Source organism: Danio rerio, chromosome 3 (assembly GCF_049306965.1).
Source record: "Danio rerio strain Tuebingen ecotype United States chromosome 3, GRCz12tu, whole genome shotgun sequence".
Lineage (NCBI taxonomy): Eukaryota > Metazoa > Chordata > Actinopteri > Cypriniformes > Danionidae > Danio > Danio rerio.
Window position 1 is genome coordinate 5,559,559 of NC_133178.1, and position 26,207 is coordinate 5,585,765.

The following is a 26,207-nucleotide window of genomic DNA, read 5'->3' on the forward strand; positions in this document are numbered from 1 at the left end:
CATAGAGTCTTGTTTGAAACTATTTTGCTCTCAGAGCCTATTCAGCAGTAAGAGCACAGTGATTTGTATTAGTTTGAATTATTATCCAAGATCAAACATAATGCAAATGCAGTAATATATATGTTATATATATGTAAATGTATATATATATATATATATATATATATATATATATATATATATATATATATATATATATATATATATATGTGTGTGTATATATATATATATATATATGTGTGTGTGTATATATATATATATATATATATATATGTGTGTGTGTGTATATATATTTGTGTGTGTGTGTATATATATATATATATATATATATATATATATATGTGTGTTTGTATATATATATATATATATATAGATTATAATATGTATATATATATATGTGTATATATATGTATATATATATATATATATATATATATATATGTATATGTATATATGTATATATATATATATATATATATATATATATATATATATATAAATATACATATTTATATACACACACACACACACACATATATATATATATATATATATATATATATATATATATATATATATATATATATATATATATATATATATACACACACACATACACATATACACATACACATATATATAAACTTAACACTGCCGCGCTCCCATGCGATAGTATTGTGTATTGGCGATCTCACAAGGAGACGATATGGCGATCTGAAAATTTCGTATATCGCCCAACACTAGAGAAGACCCATGATTTTACAGTTTACAAAGCTAAAATGCTAAGAAATAAACAGTAATTTAATGCCCGGCTACATTTGTTATTCGCAGTTTCATACACACACACCACAATTTATATCATAACAAAGATAATCGTGTTCACATAAACACTATAAATGAGAAGGACTTCTCCCTCAATCCCCGGGTCTGAATGCAGACTCACTGTAGCAGGTCTCTTGCCCTGCCAATTTCAACCATTAGCCCTTTTGGTAATCTGAAGGATTTAGGCCAGGGGAGTACAAACTTGGTCCTGGAGGGCCGGTGTCCTGCAAAGTTTAGTTCCAACCCCAATCAGACACACCTTGGCTAGCTAATCAAGCTCTTACTAGGCTTTCTAGAAGCATCCTTGCAGGTGTGTTGAAGCAAGTAAGAGCTAAAATCTGCAGGTCACCGGCCCTCCAGGGCAGAGTTTGGACTGCCCTGATTTAGGCGAACACAGCAGCACGGCGATGTGTCTAAATGTGAACGAACTCCACTGATAAAAGACAAAGTCTGCCATTCTCCAATTCTCGTCCTGCTCTCCCGACAAAAGATTATTCGCAGATGTGACCCTCTTGTGTTTTTTTCAATGTTTCTGACTGACTGAATCTCACTTGTTTCTCCTTAATGTGAATCTTCTCATGTTTTTTTAGGCCTCCTAACTGAGTGAATGTCTTGTCGCAGTGTGAACACTTGTACGGTTTCTCTCCAGTGTGAATCCTCTCATGTATTTTCAGATGTGATAACTGACTAAATCTCATGTCACAGTGGGAACACTTGTAAGGTTTCTCTCCAGTGTGAGTCCTCTCATGTGCTTTCAGATGTGGTAACTGACTGAATCTCTTGTCGCAGTGTGAACACATGTACGGTTTCTCTCCAGTATGAATCATCTGGTGTTGTTGTAAGTTTGCAGCTGTAATAAAAGTCTTTCCACACTCAAAGCACACATACTCTCTCACACCGGTGTGGATCTTCTGATGTTTTCTTAAATTTCTTTGATGTACAAAACTCTTTCCACACACAGAGCATGAAGGCTTCTCAGTTGCATGAACTCTAAGGTGATCATTCAGGCTTGAAGCCAACAGAAAGGAATTTCCGCATTGATCACATGTGTGTGTTTTCTCTCCAGTGTGGATCAACTTGTGTTTCTTAAGGGCAGATGCATCTCTGAAACTCTTTCCACACTGAGAGCATGTGAATGGTCTCTCTCCAGTGTGGATCCTCATGTGGACCTTGAGACTGTCTTTGTTTGCCAGACTCTTTCCACACTGAGTGCAGGTGACACATTTTTTGTCTTTTCTCTTCGGTGAGTGAGCTTTTCCTCTCATTTTAACATGTGTCTCCTCAATTAGGCCTGAAATAAAAGTGAAAAAACAGCATTTTATTTAAGTGATATAAACAAATGATAGCAGACAACAACTATAAAATCACGATCATTTCAGTCTTCAGCGAGTTACACCGATCTTCCAGTCACCTTCTTTATATAAATATTTAATATTTGCCCAAACTATTTTCCTTCATTCATTCAATTTCAACAACTGCTGTAACACATTGAGCCACTAAACACTGTTCTTATGATGTTTTTCTACAGGAGGAAAATGTGAATTACTTCCAAACACTTCAACTATAGTCTGTGTTAGTAAATGCAAGACTATTGATGAAATCCAGGCAGAACACTGTAGGACAACATTTAACTGTTCTAGAGTCTACAGCTAATCAATCTGTCAGATTCTGGAGTGCATCACAGCTCTAAGAGGAAAGCGGAGAAGGCAGAGAAATCTGTGCGACCCTAGTCATTCAAACATGTTGGAGTCTTTGATAAGGAGGATTGGGGTGAACGCAAGATAAACCACTACAGAATCCTACTTTGGTTCCGTTTTGAAGTGAGGAGCGTAATGTCCCTGGTGCTGGTGTTTTTTATTTGTTATTCAGCTTAACAAGCATGACAAGAACAATTCAAACTGAGCTTTGGCATGTTGGCTGGTGCTGAGCCAGAGAAAGACGTGTCATATGATCACAATTATGCAGCGTTTTTAACCACCCAATGCTTATTTTATGTTTTAGACATGTAAATATACACAAGTACTAGTAAAGCAAGATGTTTAGAGTTTGTAAAACACAAAAGAAAGTCTAACTATCCATTCAGATATAATTTCCTAATGTGTATTATTCATATCAGATACACATAGTGAAAGTAACAATAAAGTTCAGTCTATTCTTCTCCCAGTTGGCCAGCCACTTGCCTGCATGCATTTTGGAAGTAACTGATGAATTTATGCGCTGAATCCTGTGTGTTTTGTGTTTATGAATGGGGCATACGACCAGACGCAAGTAAACGTGCCGGTCTCACGTTAAAGATCACCATCAAGATCATTTATACATCTTTAAACAACTAAAGCACTCGCAAATTTTTGTGTGTTGGAATATCAGCTCATTGATGACATAATAGGCAAGCCTGTGACTATTTTGCATTAACACAGAAAAGCTAATAAAAGGAATACATCTGTCATACAGCGCTATTGTGACTGCGGTGTGTCACGTGACAAACATGATGCGTCGCCACTGAAATATTAAGAGTGAACTTTCTAAAATAGTGATCGCCAAACAAAAACTCACTCTCGGGGCCCTACAGAATCTTTCAAACTCAGCAGTGAAAGGGTTAATAACAGAAATAAAGCAGCGGTGGTCGAGTTACTTTGCACTTTGCATTGCAAGACTAAAGACTCGCATGTAATCACTCGCATTTTTTGGATCATTTACTTTTCCATCTGCTGTCATGTATAGCTGCTCTGCAAAACACTTACTTGGTAATTTAGTCTCTTAAATAATTAGGATTATTTTTCTTACCCCATTAGCAAATCATTTTGCTTGTTTTAAGCAAACAATCACTTAATTTTCAGGTGTTTCTTTCAGAAGACATCATTTCTTATGCTATTTCATGTGTCTAGTAGAGGGGTCTCAAACTGCCGGCCCGCAGGCCATTTTCTCCCACCTCCTCCTCCCTCTGGCCCTCAACTGACATCAACAACACTGACATTAACAAGATTCAGCTAACCAAAACATACATTTTTGAATCACTATCAATGTTGTGCAGTCGCATATACACTTGTAGTTTTGACCCCAGCCTACTACACACTACACATTTAAAGTACTGTACTACATATTCAGGTTACTTTCGGTTTCTTTCTCGAGAGTAACACATGCAGATTATGTCTGGGGCTGATTTAAATGTTGAAATATATAAACGCAAGTGCTCTATTTTTACTAAAACTCTATTTTTTTAAATTATTCAAGGGTCATTTGATTGTGATCAGTTTTATACCACCTGTATTGTGTTGTACAGACACGTCTGGCTTACACGTTATGCTGGTGTTGTAGTTTTAAAAATAAATAAAGATACTGAGAAGAACAATTACTGGTAAAGTCACTAAAGTTAACAAATAAATTACCAAATTAGACATTATTATTAAATTGTAGCATTTTTAAGGCAATTTAAACTACCCCTTCAATATGTAAGGAGCTTTTACTGCATATACTCAGGGGAAGAATGTCTGAGTGCATCAATGACATGAGGTTTCCACTTATTTGCTGTGCTTGAATGTTAAAGCCGCCCTCCTATGAATAGTCAGTCCCAGATATTGAAAACAGGACAAAACTACAAAGTTATTTTTTTATTATTATTATTATTATAACAGCTCAGTGATGTTCAAGGACAACATGTTTGTGCACTTTCTAAAGATTTTAGTTCTGTTTTTGAATGAAGCGTTGGACATTAATAATTTTCTCTTTTTTTTTTATCTGATAAATAGATTACTTGAAAAAAATAATCAACAGATGAAATGATTATTAAATTATTCGTTAGTTGCAGCCCTAAAAAGTACATTTGAGTGTGAAACAGAAGAGTACGCAAACTTTGGCACATACTCCTTCCTCATTAACTGAACGTTATGTTGTTTAGTCACGTCCCCTTTCAATCATCTCCACACATCATCCACATTTCTTTTATATTTAATTGCCTACATTACTGGAGATTCAACTGTGTGTTAAGGTTTATTAGAGAGTTAAGGTTATTATTCAGTCAGGGAAGTGTGAAATCTTAATCTCTTTATCTTGCTTTTGTGCGATGTCCTCTGAAAATATGAACTGGTAAATAAGTAACATAAATAAGGAGAGAAACATAAATAAGGACAGAATCATACCTGTTTGTGTATGAAATATCAGCTGAAATAACAAAGTCCAGCGTTCCTGATCGCTTCTGTAGAGGAATTTACAGTTGAGCCCCAATATATACTGAATAAAGGCAAGCAGCTGAAGTGTCCGTCAGATAAACAGTCTGGCAGCAGAAGGTTCAATATAAAAGCTGGAGTGTGTTGTCGTGATTTCTTCAGCACTGAACCTCCACACGAGTTTTCCTTGCTCTGAGCTTTTACTCGGATAATGCCTCTGCTAACTGTGTGCTCAGCACTACTGCCATCTAGAGGACAATAACAGCAGCATCCACTAATCGCCACATCCCATTTAATTAGAGAGAAAACATCATCTGCAGAGCAAACCCAAAATACACTGCAGCTTTGCTTTGTTTTTGGGTGATTGTAAGTTCACGCTAGTGACGCCATCATGTGGTTTGTATTTGAATTACGGAAGGCGGGAACGCGTGTTCGAAATAGAATCAGTGTTCCAAACCGCAGAATGTTGATAAGAGAATGTCAAAGGTTCTGTTGTATTTTTGGCCATTTCCGTAAGAAATGTTAAGTACTTTAACTGCTAATTTTGCCCACAATATTATTATATCTTGGAGGCGAATCAATCAGTACTACATACTTGGGGGGTGTAAACAAACTACAAACATGGCGGACGCGCAGGGCCAACCGTCAAAAAGATTGTACTCATTTCAAATTTAATTTCAAAAAGAGTAGACTGACGCTTTCATTTCTCTTCTTTCCTCCCTGTATTTCTTAGAGTTCTACTCTTTACTGAGGTGTTCCTACCTTGTTTTTTGGATCTGTTTCACAACGAGCAATTATCTCTGCTTTTCTGCAGTAGACGTCAAGTGTCATAAGTAAACATCTTCAGGGTGGACATGCAGCAAAAAAAACACTTTAAATGTTAGTATATTTCACTGATATGATGTAATAATGCAGCAGAAATCATTTAACATTATAAGAAAATGATTTTTATTATAATAGACTAACACAAATAGTTTTTAAAATGAAGTTTTAATAATAAAAGTCAACAGAACTGCAATACATGAAATAATGACTAAGAATACTTTTCTGATAAAACAGCCATTATGGATGGAAAACCAGCATTCAGATAGAAATCCACCATTTAATGATCTCCTACACCAGTATTTTTTCAATGTTCAGATATAAACACTCTTTCCACAATAGTAAATGTTTCGCTAAATGTGTTATCCGGGCAGTTTCTCTCAGTTAGAATCTTTTCATGGTGTTTTTAGTTTTTTCACTGACTGAATCTCTTCACATTATTGATGAAGAGTTCAGATCATTTTATAAACTGATCATTTAGTCTTGATCTCTGAGGTCTTAGTTTACCCTTTGTCTTTCAAGTCCTTCGGTAGTCAATTGATTATTTTTGTCACGTCACAACTACAAAGACATGCACTATGGGTAAATCGGGTAAGCTAAAATTATCCAGAGTTAATGTGTGTAAATAAGTGTATGAGTGTTGCCCAGTGATAGGTTGCAGCTGAAAGGGCATCCACTGCGTGAAACATATGCTGGAAAAGGCGGTTCATTCTGCTGTGGTGACCTCTGATTAATAAAATGACTAAGCCGAAACAAAAATGAATGAATGAATAATAGATGTCTAATAGATGTAGAAACAGTCATCTTGGCTAAAACAAGGCTACATTTGGGCTGTCAGTGAAATTCTAACAGACATCTAATAATAGGCCAAAACTAGACTAATCATCAAATAAACTGAAATGATTGACAACACATATAAAGTCTGTCTAATCGGTCTATTTGACGACTAGTCTAGTTTTGGGGCATTCTTAGACGTCTACTAGATTTTCACCATCAGCCCAAGTTTAGCCTTGTTTTAGCCAAGCTGTGAAAATTCAGGAAGTCAGTCTAAGTTGGCAACAGAGAAGCACAGTGACACAGAAAATAAACGCTCAGGGATGTCTGCACGGCAAAACAAATCTTGGCTTCTTTTTTGTTTTTCACACTTCACTCTCTTGTTTGTTTCTGAAAGGATAAGATGTGAGAAGTAGGGTTGGGTATCGAAACCCAGCGAGTTTCGGTGCCTAATTCAGGTGCCACTGGTGCTGCGACAAGAACATAAAGCAGGTCGCACACACGAAGCGCCGCTCAACGATGCGCAGCACCATGCATTTTAGAATTCGCAAGTCAGCAGCTGTCCGCAGCGCCCAGACACGACTCATGCCTGTTCATATTTCTGCCGCGCTACAGAGCGCCATCTGGATAGTTTCATTTTAAATAACATGCGAATGTGCACGTCTGGTGTGTGATACTATCAACTGTGATGTGCGCGCCATGCCGCGGCTCTGAGCGGCACATCTGCTGTGTGACGTCCTTAAGAAGCATCAAGGGGTGCATCAAAGGCACATATGAGTACGTTGTGTCACACCATCTCTAAATATTTTATTGTAAACAGCTTGGAGGGATACGATGTCAGGCGTTTGTTTTTGTAGCGTTTGTTCTTGATGATAGCGTTCATCTAATTTGCTTAAGCTAAGCATTCTACAGTATGGCTGTATTTAAAAGCAAGGATTCTGGCACACCAACATGCAGCAGATGCTTAACAAAAGTTGTGTGTTAGGGGGGAAACGTCAAACTTAAGGCTTATGGAATCACCTTAAAGGTGAGGAATGGACTGGCTTTGACAGCTTGTGACATCATCTGACACTTTCAGTGAGTACATTTACATGGACACCAATACTCTGATTTTAATATGATTAAGACAATACTCTGATCAAAAGCCTTCCACGTAAACTGTGATTTTTGATTATCTTAAAGGACCACAGACACAAACTGCGAAGTAAACATTTATAGCCTGTTGACGCACTGACGTTACTGGATCTATGAGCTATAACATGTAACTGGGAATCATTAATGGAACATTCAAAAAGCCGCTCATGTAAACACCTGAATCATTTTATTGTCTTATTCAGATTAGGGCAAATCATCAGATCACTGATGTCCATGTAAAAGTAGTCACAAGCCCCAAAGCTGTTCCCTGATTTTGATGACAGCCTTTCCACTGGTTAGTAGTAAGTTAATGTAATGTTAATAGCATAATGCAAATCTAGCATTCATGCTAACGAACAAAAGGAATATATTAATGCAATTCAAATAAATAAAATATGAATTGATGTTTACTTTAAACTTACTACAAATATAAATTTATATTGTTCAATAATAATGATTAATATATATATATATATATATATATATATATATATATATATATATATATATATATATATATATATTAGGGGTGTAACGATACACAAAAGGCACGGTTCGGTTCGGTTCACGGTTTTGGAGCCAAGGTTCGGTTCGGTACGGTTCGGTTTCTGTTTGCTGTGGGGTTAGGGTTGATGTCATGTTAACAGCAATGCTAAGGGACAATTCACTTAATAACAAGAACGTCTTAACTTTTTCTTTATTAACTTTGTCATCGCATTTTTAGTACAGTCAGGATACCCGAGTAAACAACTAGAATTAAATAAATACCTCCAATATAGACTAGTCAGAAAAAAAAAACTATTCTCTTTAGTGCAGCCATCTTAATAAATAACTGCACTGTAGACTAGTGAGAGATCTTCTTCAAAAACACCATAATATCCACATTCTCCGATGAGAGGCTTGATCTCTGTGCAGACACAGACGCTCATTTTTGATTATATGGTTTCATTTAGATAGATAGGTTTCTGTTTAAATTAATGAAAAATATACATATAATGTGTTTGTAAAGTGTTTTTTCATGACATATTCACCAGTAAAATACATTGCGGTTGTGTCTGAAACTAATGTTAGGGTTGTAGCCGGCTGTATGTTTGCCTCCCGATCTCTCTCTCTCTCCCGCTCCCTCTATGCCGGTCATTTATGTAGGTCCGCCTTCACGAGAGCTGATGCCTGTCATTTCTGTAGGCCCGCCTTTTTGACAGCTGATTGGTCAGGAGACCGATCTATCATCATTTGGCGACGCAGCGCGGGAATGTAAAAAGCACGTCAGGAAGAGCGGGAGAGAGAGCGCTTTTTCCTTTGATTTCGTTTTTCGTGTATTTTTCTGACATGATTATGATTTTCGTTGTTTTTGCTTAACTTTCGTTTGGGTAAAATTATTTTGCATTACTTTTGCCCACTTTAAGAAATTTTGTGAGGTTTGTACATTTTTATTTCAATTGATTTGTATATTATTTTTTAGCTCCGCTCCTTCCCGACAATATAGCTGCTCAATCTCCTCAAGTTCAGTCTTGGTGTAAGGTGGATAGGGAAAATGTCATACGATTTCCATTTTGCAAACACGTAGAAAATGTATTGTTAAAGACATCAGGTAAGAGGTGAAGGTCATCTTTGTTTATTTTATTCAGTATAGGGAAGAATGCGGCGCACTGCGCTGAAGACCTTTTTTTTCTTAAGGTAAGAGGGGTTATTCATGACTTAGAATTGTTTTATTATATTTATTTCTTTTGTTTGTCTTCACTATCACCCCCTTGCTCGAGTTTAACTAATTTTTGTTTGATACTTTTGTTTGAATTTGTTACTTTATTATATTATTTTTATTAGTGTAAATATTTCTCTTTTTTGTATATTTGGGCATTATTCTGGTTTCACTTTTGTACATTAAATCACTTTTGTTGGCAGTTCTGTTGCTTACACCCTCACATTGTGAAATTACCACACTTTTTAAATGTTTTTCCTTACAAGTAAGTTTCGTGAAACAGTTGAGACAGACAGGCGTGCGCTTTGTCCACGACACGAATTCTATTCCTGTACTCAACTGGAAAACCAAAATGTTTCCACACAGATGACTTAAATGTGTCTGGGGGATCTGCAATCTCAGTACTATGTGAAGCAGCTGTCCTGCGTCCAGTAGTAACGAGCGTGATGCTTACTCAAGTCACATGACATAACATGCACTAAAATACTAACTTTAGAATATATTTAGAACAAATTCTCATCATTACTAAAACAATTTAATCAAATATGATAATAAAGATGTGTTTAAATTGGTTCAATTAGTTAGAGACAAGTGACGTCAACCTCAACAATGGGCAGCAGGGGGCGTGAGAGTACCGCGGTACGCCACGAGAGTTTCGCGATACGTATCATGGTTGGTGTATCGCGATATTTCGGTTCGGTTTTAATATCGTTACACACCTAATATATATATATATATATATATATATATATATATATATATATATATATATATATATATATATACACACACACACACACACATTTTTTTGTCAATTAATTTTGTGGCTAAAAAGTCGGTTCAGGCACAGTTTTGGCACAGGTACCATTTTAAAAGTATCGATTTAGCACTGGTAAAAAAAAAAAAAAAACGATACCGAACCCTAGTGAGAAGCACTTCAATCATGGGCGTAAATCTGATTTAACAGTAGGGGGGGAATAAATATAAAACTTCTTTCGAGTATTTTTTTGAAAGGGGCACAAATAATACAGCCAAATTGTACTAATAAAGACATGTCCCCGCAGTTAAAAATTGTTTCATCATTAATATTATTATACCATGGAGACAACGTCATTATAGTTATTTTCAAAGTTTTTCTCAGGTTCTATGACAGCTAATTTTTATTCAAAACTATTTATTGCATTGTTTGTTGTGTTGTTTACAGTCAACTGACTCCTGAAGCAGAATCAATGCAGGAAAATACGTTTTCCATACACATAATAACTAGTTCACATTACACTTGTTAAATTGACTGATCATAAAAATTTCTTCAATAAAGCACAACACCCTTAAAGCCTGGTTCATACTTCTGCGTCAAGTGACCGGCGTAACCCACAGCGCATGCAATGCGCGTAGCTGTGCATTTATACTTCTGCGCGCTGTCTCTGTTGGTCTGCATTAACAATTCCGAAACGCTAGTTGGCAGTGAGGTGTAAATGTTCCTCTGTCGAGTTTCTTCGCTGCTGTTTTGCTTTTCCTGAACACTTCCGGGATGTACAAGTGGCTCAAACTCGCTCATTTTGAGGCAGGAACAGGCGGACGAGCAACAACTTTAACTATGAGGTAAACACAAAACAAAACTTTCCATCCGGAGCTCCTTCACGGGACTCCACACTTGTAAACAATCGCTCGCGCCATTCGCGCGGCTCTGGGTCCCGACCAGACACGTCAGTGCTACCAAGGCGACCAATCACAGAGCTTGCGCTACGCGTTGTTGCGACGTGTAGTTACATTTTTTGAGAGGTGCACGTCAGTGACGCCGACGGCCACGGTGAAGGGCTACGCGTCAGCGTTTGACGCAGAAGTATAAATCAGCCTGACACTGTACATCTGACTGACCCTGCTCTGCCTGTTCCTCAATCATTTCTTTCTCATTTGCCTGTGATTGATATTGTGATATTAGTGTTTTCATAAGCATTCATTTAGAAAGCCAAATTGCTTAATATGTGAACTTTTTGTACCTGGTGTTTAGCTGCACTGAAAAATGATCTTATGTCCATTTTCTCTGTCATTTTATCAAATGCATGACACTGCAATGCAGGTTTATTTATGCTGCAGACCATTTATAGTTAAGTAATTATAATCACTAATACAGCAGATTCATGGACAATTACATCGGTAATCAGCATTTTTGCCGCAACTAATTTATGAATGAGTCAGTATTAACTAGATTGAAGGGAATCGCTTTATTTAGGGTGGATAAAATCCCCTACTTACTTACTGAAATTCAACATTAACTCCCGCAGCCACACACCTGATTTCTAATATAGACAAGCGGCGATGCACATGAACTTTCTGGAGAAAGTGAAACCGCTCATGCTTTAGACGGGCTCGTAAAACAACAACAGGACAGGACACAGCAGATTTTGTTCTTCTTGGCTTTGTTGCTGTTCATCAAGATGATGATGACGTCTTTTTGATCTTGAGTCGACCATAGCTTGTTATTATATGTATATATTATTATGGTGTAATGTCTCGGCTGTGTTTTTAAAATGGCGGTTTCTTTGTTTTTAATTATTTTGCTTGTGTATGCGATGGTGACGTGTCTCTATAAACCAATAGCGTTCAGCTGTGGGTCTAGCTCGCCTTTTGGTACCCTTTAACAGTGGAAACGGCCATAAAAATGTACCAAAGCGCACCACTCAGTAGAACTACAACTACAGTAAATCAATGGTAGATTTCTGCTGTGTTTTCAGCAGCATTTCATTTGGAAATTTCAAACATTTCCCACAAATGGTTCTGTGGACTGCCATTGTAGAATGTTTTAATCGATCTATATTAATGAATTATCCTAAATTTAAAGAACAAAACATTCTCTAATATCTTTTAAATGTGTATTGACAGGGTTTAACACATTTTGGGTGCAGTGAATACTAAAAGAGTTGAGCTCTTTCAGATAAAAATATTGATTTAACTATTGACCTCTTGAACTATTCCCCTATCTGCACATACAGCAATGAAAGAATCACTCTGAAAGGACTCGTTACTGCAGAGTCACATTAAAGATTTGTTCCAGAACAACCCATCAATACTGCAAGTTTGCATATCTGTTAAGGTTACTCTCAGACGTGACACTCTTGTGTGTTTTTCAATGTTTCTGACTGACTGAATCTCACTTGTTTCTCTCCAGTGTGAGTCCTCTCATGTATTTGCAGGCTTCTTAACTGACTGAATCTCATGTCGCAGTGTGAACACCTGTACGGTCTCTCTCCGGTGTGAATCCTCTCATGTCTTTTCTGGCTTCCTGACTGATTGAATCTTTTGTCGCAGTGTGAACACTTGTAAGGTTTCTCTCCCGTGTGAATCCTCTCATGTGATTTCATTTGTGATGACTGACTGAATCTCATGTCGCAGTGTGAACACATGTACGGTTTCTCTCCAGTGTGAATCCTCTCATGTGATTTCATTTGTGATGACTGACTGAATCTCATGTCGCAGTGTGAACACTTGTACAGTTTCTCTCCAGTGTGAGTCCTCTCATGTGTTTTCTGGCTTCCCAACTGAGTAAATCTCTTGTCACAGTGTGAACACTTGTACGGTTTCTCTCCAGTGTGAATCCTCTCGTGTATTTTCAGATGTGAAAACTGACTAAATCTCATGCTGCAGTGTGAACATATATAAGGTTTCTCTCCAGTGTGAATTATCTGGTGTTGTTGTAAGCTTGTAGATGTAATAAAAGTCTTCCCACACTCAGAGCACACATACTCTCTCACACCGGTGTGGATCTTCTGATGTTTTCTTAAATTTCCTTCGTATGCAAAACTCTTTCCACACACAGAGCATGAAGGCTTCTCAGTTGCATGAACTCTAAGGTGATCATTCAGGCTTGAAGCCAACAGAAATGATTTTCCGCACTGATCACACTTGTGTGTTTTCTCTCCAGTGTGGATCAACATGTGTCTACTAAGGTTTGATGAGTCTCTGAAACTCTTCCCACACTGAGAACATGTGAATGGTTTCTCTCCGGTGTGGATCCTCATGTGGCTCTTGAGACTGTCTTTGTTTGCCAGACTCTTCCCACACTGAGTGCAGGTGACACGTTTTCTGTCTTTTCTCTTCAGTGAGTGAGTTTTTTCTCTCATTTTAACATGCTGTGTCTCCTCCATCAGGCCTGAAATAAATATGAAAAGACAGCATTTTATTTAAGTGATATAAACAAATGATAGCAGACAACAACTATAAAATCACGATTATTTCAGTCTTCAGCAAGGTACACCGATCTTCCAGTCACCTTCTTTATATAAATATTGAATATTTGCCCAAACTATTTTCCTTCATTCATTCAATTTCAACAGCTGCTGTAACACATTGAGCCACTAAACACTGTTCTTATGATGTTTTTCTACAGGAGGAAAATGTGAATTACTTCCAAACACTTCAACTATAGTTGTGGTAAATATTGACTTCTCATTAATTACAAATTATCAGACCGGAGGTTTTGAATATCAGAAAATAGACTTTATTCTCCATAATAAAGCCGAGAAAGAGCAGAGCAGACCCCAGAGCATTCTGTTTTCATGTTTTGTAAATTTCTATTTGCTCTGTTTTAACTATTATTCCTTATTAATTCCTTATATTGTTTTCTTAAACACTTTTCTCTTTCAATTTTTTTCATAGCAATTTAGAACTGTTACTTTCTGACCTTATGTCCAATGAATTTATTTCAAATTGTTATTTCAATCTTTCCTTTAACTATAAATCATTTTTCTAGATTTGAATTTTTCCAGTTTTCAATATCCAATATTGATTTAGGCCATTCACAATACAATTATGTTAAGATTTTCCTTTACTTAATTTGAACTTAAATACTTAGTTCCATTCTTATTTATTCTCCAAATTATGTATTGCCTTATCAAAAGCTTTTTCTTTAGTCACCACCCTGCATTGTAATTTATCATTCTATGTTTAAGGAACTTTTATTAAGCCTACTGAAACTTAAACTCAAATTATTTACCATTCATCATAATATATAATTTTATCATTTAAAGTTTCACCTTAAAATTACCTTATAACACTTTTTTTTTTTTTTTTTTTTTTACAAATTTGCATGATAATAATTTCTCTCAAATTGACAGGAGTCTGATTTGATCCAAGAATGGGTAGCTACACTTTTGTTCTTAATTTTCCTTCTGTAATTCTTGAACTTAATTTGGACTTTAGGAGCTACTTTGAGATGGACTGTCAGACTATCCCCCCTCGCAACCTGAGACAACTAGCTCCAGATTGGCGCAACAGTCTTTTCTATGTTGTCCTGAAATTCCTTCATATCCGGGCACAGTGTTTCCCCCTCTCTCTTTGGGCTGGCTTCTTTCTTTGACTCAGCTGATGTAAAGTTCTGGTGGAGCGTATTTTCTCTTTGATCAGTTCATCAGTCTCTTGTTAGTGTCTCTTTTGAATGTCTCTGAACAAATGTAGCTTTTTCAGTCCTCAGTAAATCCTGAGTATGCAGTGCCTGCATCACTGCTGTAGCATGTCACAAGTGTCAACAGGCATTTTGCTCATTGTGTTTTTCAAACACCTTTCCATTTGCCAGTGTACTCAGATGTCTGGTAGGTACAAGACTACAGTCCCCCAAAGTTCATCCCTATGTCCTCTTAATTAATATATATAGAATTTAGCTCATGACTCTTTTTTTTCCCCCCATTTTTTCCTTCATCAAATAAAGACTCCTTTTATCCATTTTTTTTATTAATTAATTTATTTATTTATCTATTTTTGTTTACTGTTTAACAACTTATTTTCTTTAATTCTCAATCATTTTTATCATATGTAAATATGCTTAATTTTCTATTTGTTAAATGTTCTTATAATTAATTTCTTTGGCTTCAGATTGTGCTTCACTTATTTTTTCCTAATTTATTCTAGTGCTTCCTCACTAGTTACATTACATCTTACATTATTTTAATTTCTCTAACATTTCCATATACCTGTTTTAATTCAACAGTACTATATGGTGGCCTAATGTCTAATATAACTGTTCAAAATTCTTACTGCAATAGCTTCAAGTTCATAGTGCTATTTTAACTCTAAATGTTTGTTTACTTTAAGCATTTTTCCAATCTGAAATGCAATTTTTGATTTTAAATTAGTTTTTTAGGTACATAAAATATTAACTATATAATTTTTGAACTCACTATGATGTTCTTTCATTTCTCCTCAGTGTCTATGCTTTACATCTGACTCACTGCTTTTACTACAAATAGCTGTTGGCTCAGATGACAGCCTGTAGCTGACTTTAAAACAGATGACAACAGTCAACTTACTCCACAACAATTTTTTTATTGCACTTAAACATAATTTTATCTTTTAAAGCCAAATCTTGTTTTCTTTAAAATGTTACTGTTTTTTCTAATTTTTATCTTATCTGTTTAATATATATTTTTAAACATCTTCTCTTTTTATTCTATTAAACAATGTTTGGACTTCTTTTTTCTCTCCATTTTCCTATGCTTCTTTTCCTTTTCAAAAATTAGCATTTTTGTCTCTTAGATTTTCCTAATTCATTTTTCTTTACACTTATTTTCCTTAAACATTTGATCATTAACTCTTCAATTAATCCATATTCATCAAAGTTTTTCTCTTCTAATTTATTCTCTATCAAAGAACTAATTTATCTATTTTTATTTATACTGATTTAGTAAATTTATTTCCTAATCAATTTAACAATTTATATCCATATGTAGTTATTTGTATGCTTCAATTTTTAAATTTCTTAGTATTTATTAATATAGCTTTCAGTTGCATTTTTATTAACACTTTTTATTTTTTAAATCTTAAATAAATCATTAATATTTTCTTATTTTATTTATCTTATTACACTACTTTATAATATTTCTATTTATTTAATACCTTATAATATATCTTTACTCTTTAGCTTCTATCTGTCCTGTGAAACTTTTGTTCTTAAAATAGACAGATTCTTACCACTCCTGAAGCAGACCTTCTTCCAGACTGTCGACATGTCAGGAATTTCAGTCCCCTCTCTGCCTAGTTCATACTTAAAAACACTTCAAACACACAGAGATTATTCAGAAAAATGTTGTATATTCTTCTTTTCAGTCTGTGTCTTTCAAATGCAATATCATCTCAATTAATTTCATGAGGCTTAATCCTCCTTTGTATCACAATATCTTCCCTCAGCTGCATCACTCTCTATCTTATTGTTCATAAAATCACACAACATATGCAGTCCTTCTTTTATATTATAATATAAAACGATAAATCTTTTAAACTCACTCTTATTGCAAACATACTTCTAAACACAATCATACTTCTCACTCATTCTAACTTATCTCTTACACTGTGTAACCTGACCCTCACCTCTATTCTAGTCTCTCTAAAGGTGGTAGCTTCTGCATACCAGTATCTTCAGTCCAACACAGACAAATACACAAATACTAACAATTACATAAATACACTACACTACACTCCTCTTGAGTGACCTGTTACTTCTGCTCCCGTCTTTACTGTTCTTCAGTAAAAATAGCACTTCACAGGATTTTTGCCTTTTTTCCCCCAGCCTCCTGCATAATAATATTTATTATTATTAAAACAGAACGGGTACTCCGAGGTCTTTGCGCGCTTCTCTCTACTTTATTAATCTGTTTTAATCTCTTAACTGTCACCACACTTTAAGAACTTCCTCTTAAAACTTAAAAATGCTCTATGCATATTCTTCATTATTAAAAAATTTCCCAAACATGAGTAACAGTTACTAGTTAACGTTCCGTCAAGGCCCTCTTAGGAAAACACAGATCATTTGCATGCAAATTGTTATTTTCTCCTGGTATTCGAAACCCCATTGTTTTCCTTTCATATCTTTACTTTTTTAGTTTTACTTGTAGTTCGTTATAGCTGGAGAAACAGTTCAAGTGACTTTTTACCATTACAAGCAGGCCCTTGGCAGAAAAAACACAAATGTATAAGCTTAAAATTGCTTACCGTTTTTTATCGTGGCCACATATTTGTGTTTGTCCTCCAAGCCCCAGCATGTCCAGTGTCACCCGTTCGTGAAGTCTCTCCTGGACACCTTCTAAACTTTCAGTGTGTTTGTTACAATTTTTATACAGGATTATTTGACACACCCCTAAGTCTCTTTTTAACTCTTGACCATTTTTGAATAGGTTTTTAGTCTAAGGGGTCCTGCTATTCTTGGCTCTCAGCCCACTAGCTCATGTCAACAGAGATGTTACAGGTCTGTGTCAGCAACTGTTTTGACACCAAAGTTCTCTCTCCATAGATGCAACTTATGCAAAAGGATTAAGTGTTTACATACATTGTCATGAAAGCATAATCACTTGATAATATGTTACTCATTCCAACTTCTGACACATATACCTTCATACAAGTATTTAACATATATAATCAGTGCTTTACATATTCAGTTATTCTACACAATCAGTCACTCAGCCTTCTCCTAGTGTTGCTCCTGTGCAGGCATACTCATCTTACACAGACATATCACTGTATTTTTAACACAGGCTGGCATGTTTGCTGCAAACACTACATACATTTTGGGAAGAGATAATTAACTGCTTTACACTTAGAAAATACTTCACACTGAGAGAATAGAAATCTTCTTCATAGTCTGTGTTAGTAAATGCAAGGCTAATTATGAAATGCAGGCAGAACACTGTAGGACAACATTTAACTGTTCTAGAGCCCACAGCTACTCAATCTGTCAGATTCTGGAATGCATTTCGGCTCGTTTCCACAGAGTTGTACGGTATGGTATGGTTCAGTTTGGTTCGCTTTTATGGCCGTTTCCACTGTCAAAAGGCATACCGAACTGAATCGTACCACTTTTTCGGCACCATTTCGAAAGGGTACTGAACACGAGAAAGGGTACCAAAAGGCGGAGCTAGACGCGCAGCCGAGCGCTATTGGTTAACAGAGAAATGTCATTCGCTTATGCAACAAGCCAGAATGAAAACAAAAGAGCCGCCATGTTTAAAATGAACAGCGGGAGATTACAGCGGAATTATATATACATATAATAACGAGCCATGGTCGATCCGGGCTCAAACAAACCTTGTCGTCATCTTGATGAACAGCCACAAAGCCATGCAGTAGAGCAGATTTACCCTGTGCCTCGTAGTTAGTTTGTGTTTCGTAGCCTTTCTTGCTTGCGCTCGCCGCGCGTCTATATCTGACATAACAAACTTCTTGAGCTGATGATAATAACGTGCGCTTGATTATTGACGTGATTTTGAAACCCAAACCTGTCAGATACTGACAAACGCGAGAGTGAATCGCGGAAAAAACAAAGGAGAAGCCGGAAAAAAAGGAGCACGTTATTTCTTCAGCAAACATAAACAAACTGCTTTGTTTTTATTTGTATAATCACTTTTTGGACTAATATGAACTGGGAATGATGGAGTGACTAACAGTGTTTACATGTGCTGGTGAAGATTACAGACACAGATGAGAGGTTTGCACTGATTGTAGCCTATACTTTGTGCTGTATTGAACCTAAATAAGGACTAAATGTCTGCCGTGTGTAGCTTTTCAGTAGTTGGTCACATATTGTAGACTGAAAGGGTCTGTATGTGTTCATATATGTTCATTTATTTATTATTATTATTTATTTATATATTAATATAATTACAGACGTCATTGATCTGCAGTTATAATCAAATCCTGTTCATAGAAAGGTTAATAATAAACATTTATACACAAGTATTTAAGTGTGTAAAGCGTCTGTTTTGTGAGAAGTGCTTCTCATATGATATGTGAGCGACCCGTACAGCTTTATTGTAGACATTTTCTCGAGCTAGAATGATGCGACGGAAACTTTCTAACGTACACCACACCCAACAAAAGGGTACCCTTGGTAGTGGAAACGCAAGCCTGATAAAGGTGAGCCGTACCAACCCGTATCGTACCGTACTGTACACAGTGAACTCAGGCATGCCTATGCACTGCGCTATGAACCTCCAAAGACAAGATGTGCACCAGCCTCGCCCCTGCCAAGCAGGACAGGATCCCCTGTCCCTGAGCTCTCACCTATTGAAAGAGGTGAGAAACCACGCCGAAGATCTTCGCCAACACCTTCAGAAGAGCCTTACCTACCCCACAGCGACAAGAGCCTGTGATAGTCAGTCACAGATCGTCATACAGTCTGGACCTTAAAGACCTTGACAAGCTGGCCAGAAACGTTGGCAAGTTTACTCCAAGTGTGTCAGGTGGTTTGGAGGTCCACGCTTATTTGCAAGACATTGATTTCCACCTGGAAATGAGACCCAATGTCTCTGATAAAGAAAGACTGTATTTGCTTCGAGCCACATCCAGCACTGAGGTGCGCAGCTTCCTGGACCGACAACCGGCTCGGGTAAAGAACGATTACCGCTTGCTCCAAGAAGCCCTCATCAAAGAGTTTGCAAACCCTGAATCAGATCAAGGACTGTTAAGTGCTCTGGAGACAAAACAAGCTCGCAATGAGTCCCCACATGCTTACTACAACCGACTCAGGCAAGCCTTTTTCGGAACTCGCAACGAACCGAATATGGAAGAAGACCTGAACTTTAAGATTCTCTTCCTGAGAAACCTCCATCCTGCAGTAAGCCAACATCTCGGAGTACTCGCATGCCCACGAACAATGAGCATCCAGCAATTGCGAGATTTGACACAGAAAGCCCACGACAAACAAAAGATGGTGTTAGAGAAAAACACTAAAACTGCCACAGTTTTTGACTTTAACACCCATCCAGAACTGGCACTAGAGGGTGCCCAACGCTCAAACAGCGTGAGACCACCATCCCCAGCGTGGAATGCGTCTTCGTCCAATAGACAACGGAACTCCTACGATGACACAAGACCTAAACAAATAAACAGTCACTGGCATGGACCGCATGGACAACGACGCTCACCTGAACACCACCAGGTAAGAAACCAATGGGGGTCAAACAAAAGCTGGTCACCATCCAGTAGACCATCTAAGGGAAGACATCAAAACCCTGGATCATCAAGTCCAAGGAGTCAACGAAGGTACTCCAAAAACTTCCACCCTGACAACGCTCAGACTCAATCCCAGCAAGAGGAAAATACCCCACCGGGATTTGACCCTCAAGAACTGGTGAAATTGATGATGAAAGAGTTTCTCAAATGCATAGAGGAGGACAGGAAACAGGAAAAAGCAGATTCAGCCTGACTAGTCGCCGAGCGGAGAAGCAACAATCACCTGAACCAACAAACACTTGCAGATGAAAGCCCTCAGGTTTCCAAAAGTGCCGTTCTGGTCGTCTGCCACTCCTCTGACAAACCTCAGTTCAGTCCTGAAACCCTTCCTGACCCATGCCAAACTCCGGTACCTCCATTACTGGATGAACATTTGAAAGCTCCGTCATCATTGCACAACAAATGGGGGAGGACCACAACTTGACACAGATCAACTGTTCTACCCTCTACATACTAACATAACCTTTGACATTCTAGGGAACACCTAGTTAAACACAACACTAATACTTTCTCCTCTACAGCACTGCTATAACAACCTCTAGTAAGAGAGGAGCCACTCCACATATGCAACACTGTTATTGCTGGTTTTTAACCTACCTTGTTTTTTTGCATCCCTGTGCCTCTTGATTTCCTTCTTTCTCTCTCTCTCCCTAACTGATTTGCAGTTCCAGTCCCCTCTACAGGGAACTCCTGCAAATTCATGCATAGGGCCTAAAAGTAGGATTGACTCCTTCTCCCAAATTAGTGTCAATTGCTGCAGAATTATTGCTTATTTAAGTTGAAGCTAGCGCCACTCCATACTTGCAATGAAGTAAACTAGCTAAATAACTAAATTTGAATTATTTCAGGCAATGTTACACTACACCTTGTGTTCTTAACCCGAACAATTTAAGCTAAAACCTGCACCAGAACTCAGTCTATGGAATGGAAATGTGGTTTGTGTCTTGTGTGTCTGTTCTCTCTCTACCTATGCCTCTTGTTCCAGTGTCTGCCGATGTTCATGCCAGGAACATCACCATCCAAATGGGGGATGTGGGGAGTCAACGGATCGTTCCAGAACCGAACAAGTCACAGACCATGTTATCCTTAAAAGATTGGTTGGTACCTACATGTCTGAGCTTTGATTTCATTTTCAAAGCAATCCACAGGCACCCAGCAAAAGGCAATCCACAGGACGACTATCCAGTCAACATCACAGTTGCGTGTTAATTAACTTTACACCTTAAAACAATAAGAGGCTCTACAACCAAAAACCCACCAAACCGGTTTTTGAGAAGTACCTTTTGGCTCGCGTGTCCTTTGGTGTCTGCAAGGAATACACATTCTCAGGCAGACACAGAAGCGATCAGAAACGCTTTCAAAGTTTAATGGACATTTAAGTAAAACAGTTTATTTGAGTAATGTATGTTTGCTTTATGTTTCTGTAGGTTTTTGTGTGTACATGTTCCATGTGTTTAACAAAACTGTTATAGATAGTTCTTGAGTAATAGCCCTCAGCGACAAATGAAATCTACAGAATGTTTGTGAAATACTTCATGTTTGGTATCGATTGAAAGCTAGGAACATTTTAAATGCATTGGTTTATATGAAGAAACCATACTATGAAAAGTGTTGACGTTATAAGACTTTATTTTAACCACTATGCTATCAAAGCAGCACCCACACCAGGTGTCAACCCGGCCTCCTAGAGGGCAGAATTGGGGTGTGACTCCACCCCGCACCTTATCTGATTGGACAAGTATTGTGTAGACCCAGCATCTACCAAAGCCTATAAAACTTTGAACAAAGGAATTTCATCGTCGTCTTTTGCCGGTCATCTTTGCCAGTGGTCACCGCCGTCGCTGCCCGGACGTCGCTCTTCTCGTGCTGTGGCCGTTACATCGCCTCGCCGGAAGCCTCGTTACATCACGGAGCAGACCGCGACCTTCACTTGCTGCCGGCTCGACCCCCGATCTGCTTGTGCAACCGCTTCAACAACAAGCCATCGGGTCAACACATCCAAACTCTGAAACTCATCCTAACTACAGGAACCCAGGAAGGACTTCGAACGCCGCCTTGTCCAACATCCGTATCCCTAGCAACCGACAAAGGAAACCCCTCTTCACCGACAAGGGAATTCCATCACGTCACTGAAGTTGCTACGCTGACCAATCAGCTTCGCCGGGATTTCCCTTTGGACCAGTCAAGGAAACCAAAATTACATCAGAACGCAAGTAGCACAAACAAGGTTTCTACCCATTACTGAATCTGGTGTGAATTATGTTTAAGTAGTAAAGAATAGCGAAATTCTCTGCTTTTATGGTTTCTCTCAGGTTGCAATGCTAAGAACTTAGCAAAGGCTAGAAGTTAAATCCACTCAGCCAAAACTCTCCTCAAACTGCTTGAGCGTGTGTGTATGTATGTGCATTCGTTTGTTTTACGTAGATTAGTACTTTGTGTTATAGAGTAGCAATAAACTTTTGTTTCGTTTTAAGATCCGTGTTGGTGTGTTGTGTGCTTTATAAGTTAATGCCTCAGCTTCAGATACTGCTACCTTGCTTAATAAATAATTAGATACTGTTTTTATATTGTTATTGTTGGCCACGTAATAATATAATACAGAATTGCTTTACACTAAACGTTCTATTTGCTGGACAAATACTTAAGTGCAAGCTTTAAATAATTCTATGTGAATCATGTTCGAATCTTTGATTCGAATCCCCAAAGTTTAAACATGATTTAAACCAAAGAGCTGATTCTTACAATATATATATATATATATATATATATATATATATATATATATATATATATATATATATATATATATATATATTAGGGGTGTAACGATACACAAAAGGCACGGTTCGGTTCGGTTCACGGTTTTGGAGCCAAGGTTCGGTTCGGTACGGTTCGGTTTCTGTTTGCTGTGGGGTTAGGGTTGATGTCATGTTAACAGCAATGCTAAGGGACAATTCAATTAATAACAAGAACATCTTAACTTTTTCTTTATTAACTTTGTCATCGCATTTTTACTACAGTCAGGATACCCGAGTAAACAACTAGAATTAAATAAATACCTCCAATATAGACTAGTCAGAAAAAAAAACTATTCTCTTTAGTGCAGCCATCTTAACTAAGTAAACTAAAATTAAATAAATAACTGCAGTGTAGACTAGTGAAAGATCTTCTTCAAAAACACCATAATATCCACATTCTCCGATGAGAGGCTTGATCTCTGTGCAGACACAGACGCTCATTTTTGATTATATGGTTTCATTTAGATAGATAGGTTTCTGTTTAAATTAATGAAAAATATACATATACTGTGTTTGTAAAGTGTTTTTTCATGACATATTCACCAGTAAAATACATTGCAGTTGTGTCTGAAACTAATGTTAGGGTTGTAGCCGGCTGTATGTTTGCCTCCCGATCTCTCTCTCTCTCTCTCTCTCTCCCGCTCCCTCTATGCCGGTCATTTATGTAGGACCGCCTTCACGAGAGCTGATGCCTGTCATTTCTGTAGGTCCGCCTTTTTGACAGCTGATTGGTCAGGAGACCGATCTATCATCATTTGGCGACGCAGCGCGGGAATGTAAAAAGCATGTCAGGAAGAGCGGGAGAGAGAGCGCTTTTTCCTTTGATTTCGTTTTTCGTGTATTTTTCTGACATGATTATGATTTTCGTTGTTTTTGCTTAACTTTCGTTTGGGTAAAATTATTTTGCATTACTTTTGCCCACTTTAAGAAATTTTGTGAGGTTTGTACATTTTTATTTCAATTGATTTGTATATTATTTTTTAGCTCTGCTCCTTCCCGACAATATAGCTGCTCAATCTCCTCAAGTTCAGTCTTGGTGTAAGGTGGATAGGGAAAATGTCATACGATTTCCATTTTGCAAACACGTAGAAAATGTATTGTTAAAGACATCAGGTAAGATGTGAAGGTCATCTTTGTTTATTTTATTCAGTATAGGGAAGAATGTGGCGCACTGCGCTGAAGACCTTTTTTTTCTTAAGGTAAGAGGGGTTATTCATGACTTAGAATTGTTTTATTATATTTATTTCTTTTGTTTGTCTTCACTATCACCCCCTTGCTCGAGTTTAACTAATTTTTGTTTGATACTTTTGTTTGAATTTGCTACTTTATTATATCATTTTTATTAGTGTAAATATTTCTCTTTTTTGTATATTTGGGCATTATTCTGGTTTCACTTTTGTACATTAAATCACTTTTGTTGGCAGTTCTGTTGCTTACACCCTCACATTGTGAAATTACCACACTTTTTAAATGTTTTTCCTTACAAGTAAGTTTCGTGAAACAGTTGAGACAGACAGGCGTGCGCTTTGTCTAGGACACGAATTCTATTCCTGTACTCAACTGGAAAACCAAAATGTTTCCACACAGATGACTTAAATGTGTCTGGGGGATCTGCAATCTCAGTACTATGTAGAGCAGCCATCCTGCGTCCAGTAGTAACGAGCGTGATGCTTACTCAAGTCACACGACATAACATGCACTAAAATACTAACTTTAGAATATATTTAGAACAAATTCTCATCATTACTAAAAACAATTTAATTAAATATGATAATAAAGATGTGTTTAAATTGGTTCAATTAGTTAGAGACAAGTGACGTCAACCTCAACAATGGGCAGCAGGGGGCGTGAGAGTACCGCGGTACGCCACGAGAGTTTCGCGATACGTATCGTGGTTGGTGTATCGCGATGTTTCGGTTCGGTTTTAATATCGTTACACCCCTAATATATATATATATATATATATGTATATATATATATATATATATATATATATATATATACACACACACACACATTTTTTTGTCAATTAATTTTGTGGCTAAAAAGTCGGTTCAGGCACAGTTTTGGCACAGGTACCATTTTAAAAGTATCGATTTAGCACTGGTAAAAAAAAAAAAAAAAAACGATACCGAACCCTACTGAGAAGCACTTCAATCATGGGCGTAAATCTGATTTAACAGTAGGGGGGGAATAAATATAAAACTTCTTTCGAGTATTTTTTTGAAAGGGGCACAAATAATACAGCCGAATTGTACTAATAAAGACATGTCCCCGCAGTAAAAAATTGTTTCATCATTAATATTATTATAGCATGGAGACAACGTCATTATAGTTATTTTCTAAGTTTTTCTCAGGTTCTATGACAGCTAATTTTTATTCAAAACTATTTATTGCATTGTTTGTTGTGTTGTTTACAGTCAACTGACTCCTGAAGCAGAATCAATGCAGGAAAATACGTTTTCCATACACATAATAACTAGTTCACATTACACTTGTTAAATTGACTGATCATTTAAAACTTGTTCACCCCCAAAAGAATTGTCATTATTTCTTCAATAAAGCACAACACCCTTAAAGCCTGGTTCATACTTCTGCGTCAAGTGACCGGCGTAACCCACGGCGCATGCAACGCGCGTAGCTGTGCATTTATTCTTCTGTGCGCTGTCTCTGTTGGTCTGCATTAACACTTCCGAAACGCTAGTTGGCAGTGAGGTGTAAATGTTCCTCTGTGTCGAGTTTCTTCACTGCTGTTTTGTTTTCCTGAACACTTCCGGGATGTACAAGTGGCTCAAACTCGCTCATTTTGAGGCAGGAACCGGCGGACGAGCAACAACTTTAACTATGAGTTAAACACAAAACAAAACTTTCCATCCGGAGCTCCTTCACGGGACTACACACTTGTAAATAATTGCTCGCGCCATTCGCGCGGCTTTGGGTCCCGACCAGACACGTCAGCGCTACCAAGGCGACCAATCACAGAGCTTGCGCTACGCGTTG

The 26,207-nt window shown here is 37.3% G+C and overlaps 2 protein-coding genes across 2 annotated transcripts in view; both read right to left on the minus strand.

Annotated features, from left to right (window-relative positions):
• The window catches only part of LOC101882267 (uncharacterized), a 23,678-nt gene extending 18,499 nt beyond the window's left edge, over positions 1-5,179 (minus strand). The window contains exon 1 of the mRNA XM_073944056.1: positions 4,959-5,179. The gene's annotated coding sequence lies outside the window, so the exon portion shown is untranslated. The remainder of the gene's footprint in view (positions 1-4,958) is intronic.
• LOC108182795 (uncharacterized) lies at positions 778-17,487 on the minus strand. The gene is made up of 4 exons (XM_073945294.1): positions 17,395-17,487; positions 16,378-16,460; positions 12,518-13,564; positions 778-2,113 (listed from the first exon to the last, which is right to left on the minus strand). Exons 1-4 carry the CDS (start codon positions 17,442-17,444, stop codon positions 1,314-1,316), a joined length of 1,980 nt encoding a protein of 659 aa, XP_073801395.1. The 5' UTR covers positions 17,445-17,487; the 3' UTR covers positions 778-1,313.
• Between the last annotated feature and the right edge of the window lie 8,720 nt (positions 17,488-26,207).

What these genes read in the sequence shown, in the direction of transcription:
- LOC108182795 (XM_073945294.1), bottom strand. Translation starts at nt 17,444, where the DNA reads ATGCTGGGGCTTGGAGGACAAACACAAATATGTGGCCACGATAAAAAA. An exon ending in GAAGGTCTGCTTCAGGAGTG is followed by an intron (nt 13,565 to 16,377) that starts GTAAGAATCTGT and finishes TATTTATTTCAG; the next exon opens with GCCTGATGGAGGAGACACAG. An exon ending in CACACAAGAGTGTCACGTCT is followed by an intron (nt 2,114 to 12,517) that starts GAGAGTAACCTT and finishes CTTTTATTTCAG; the next exon opens with GCCTAATTGAGGAGACACAT.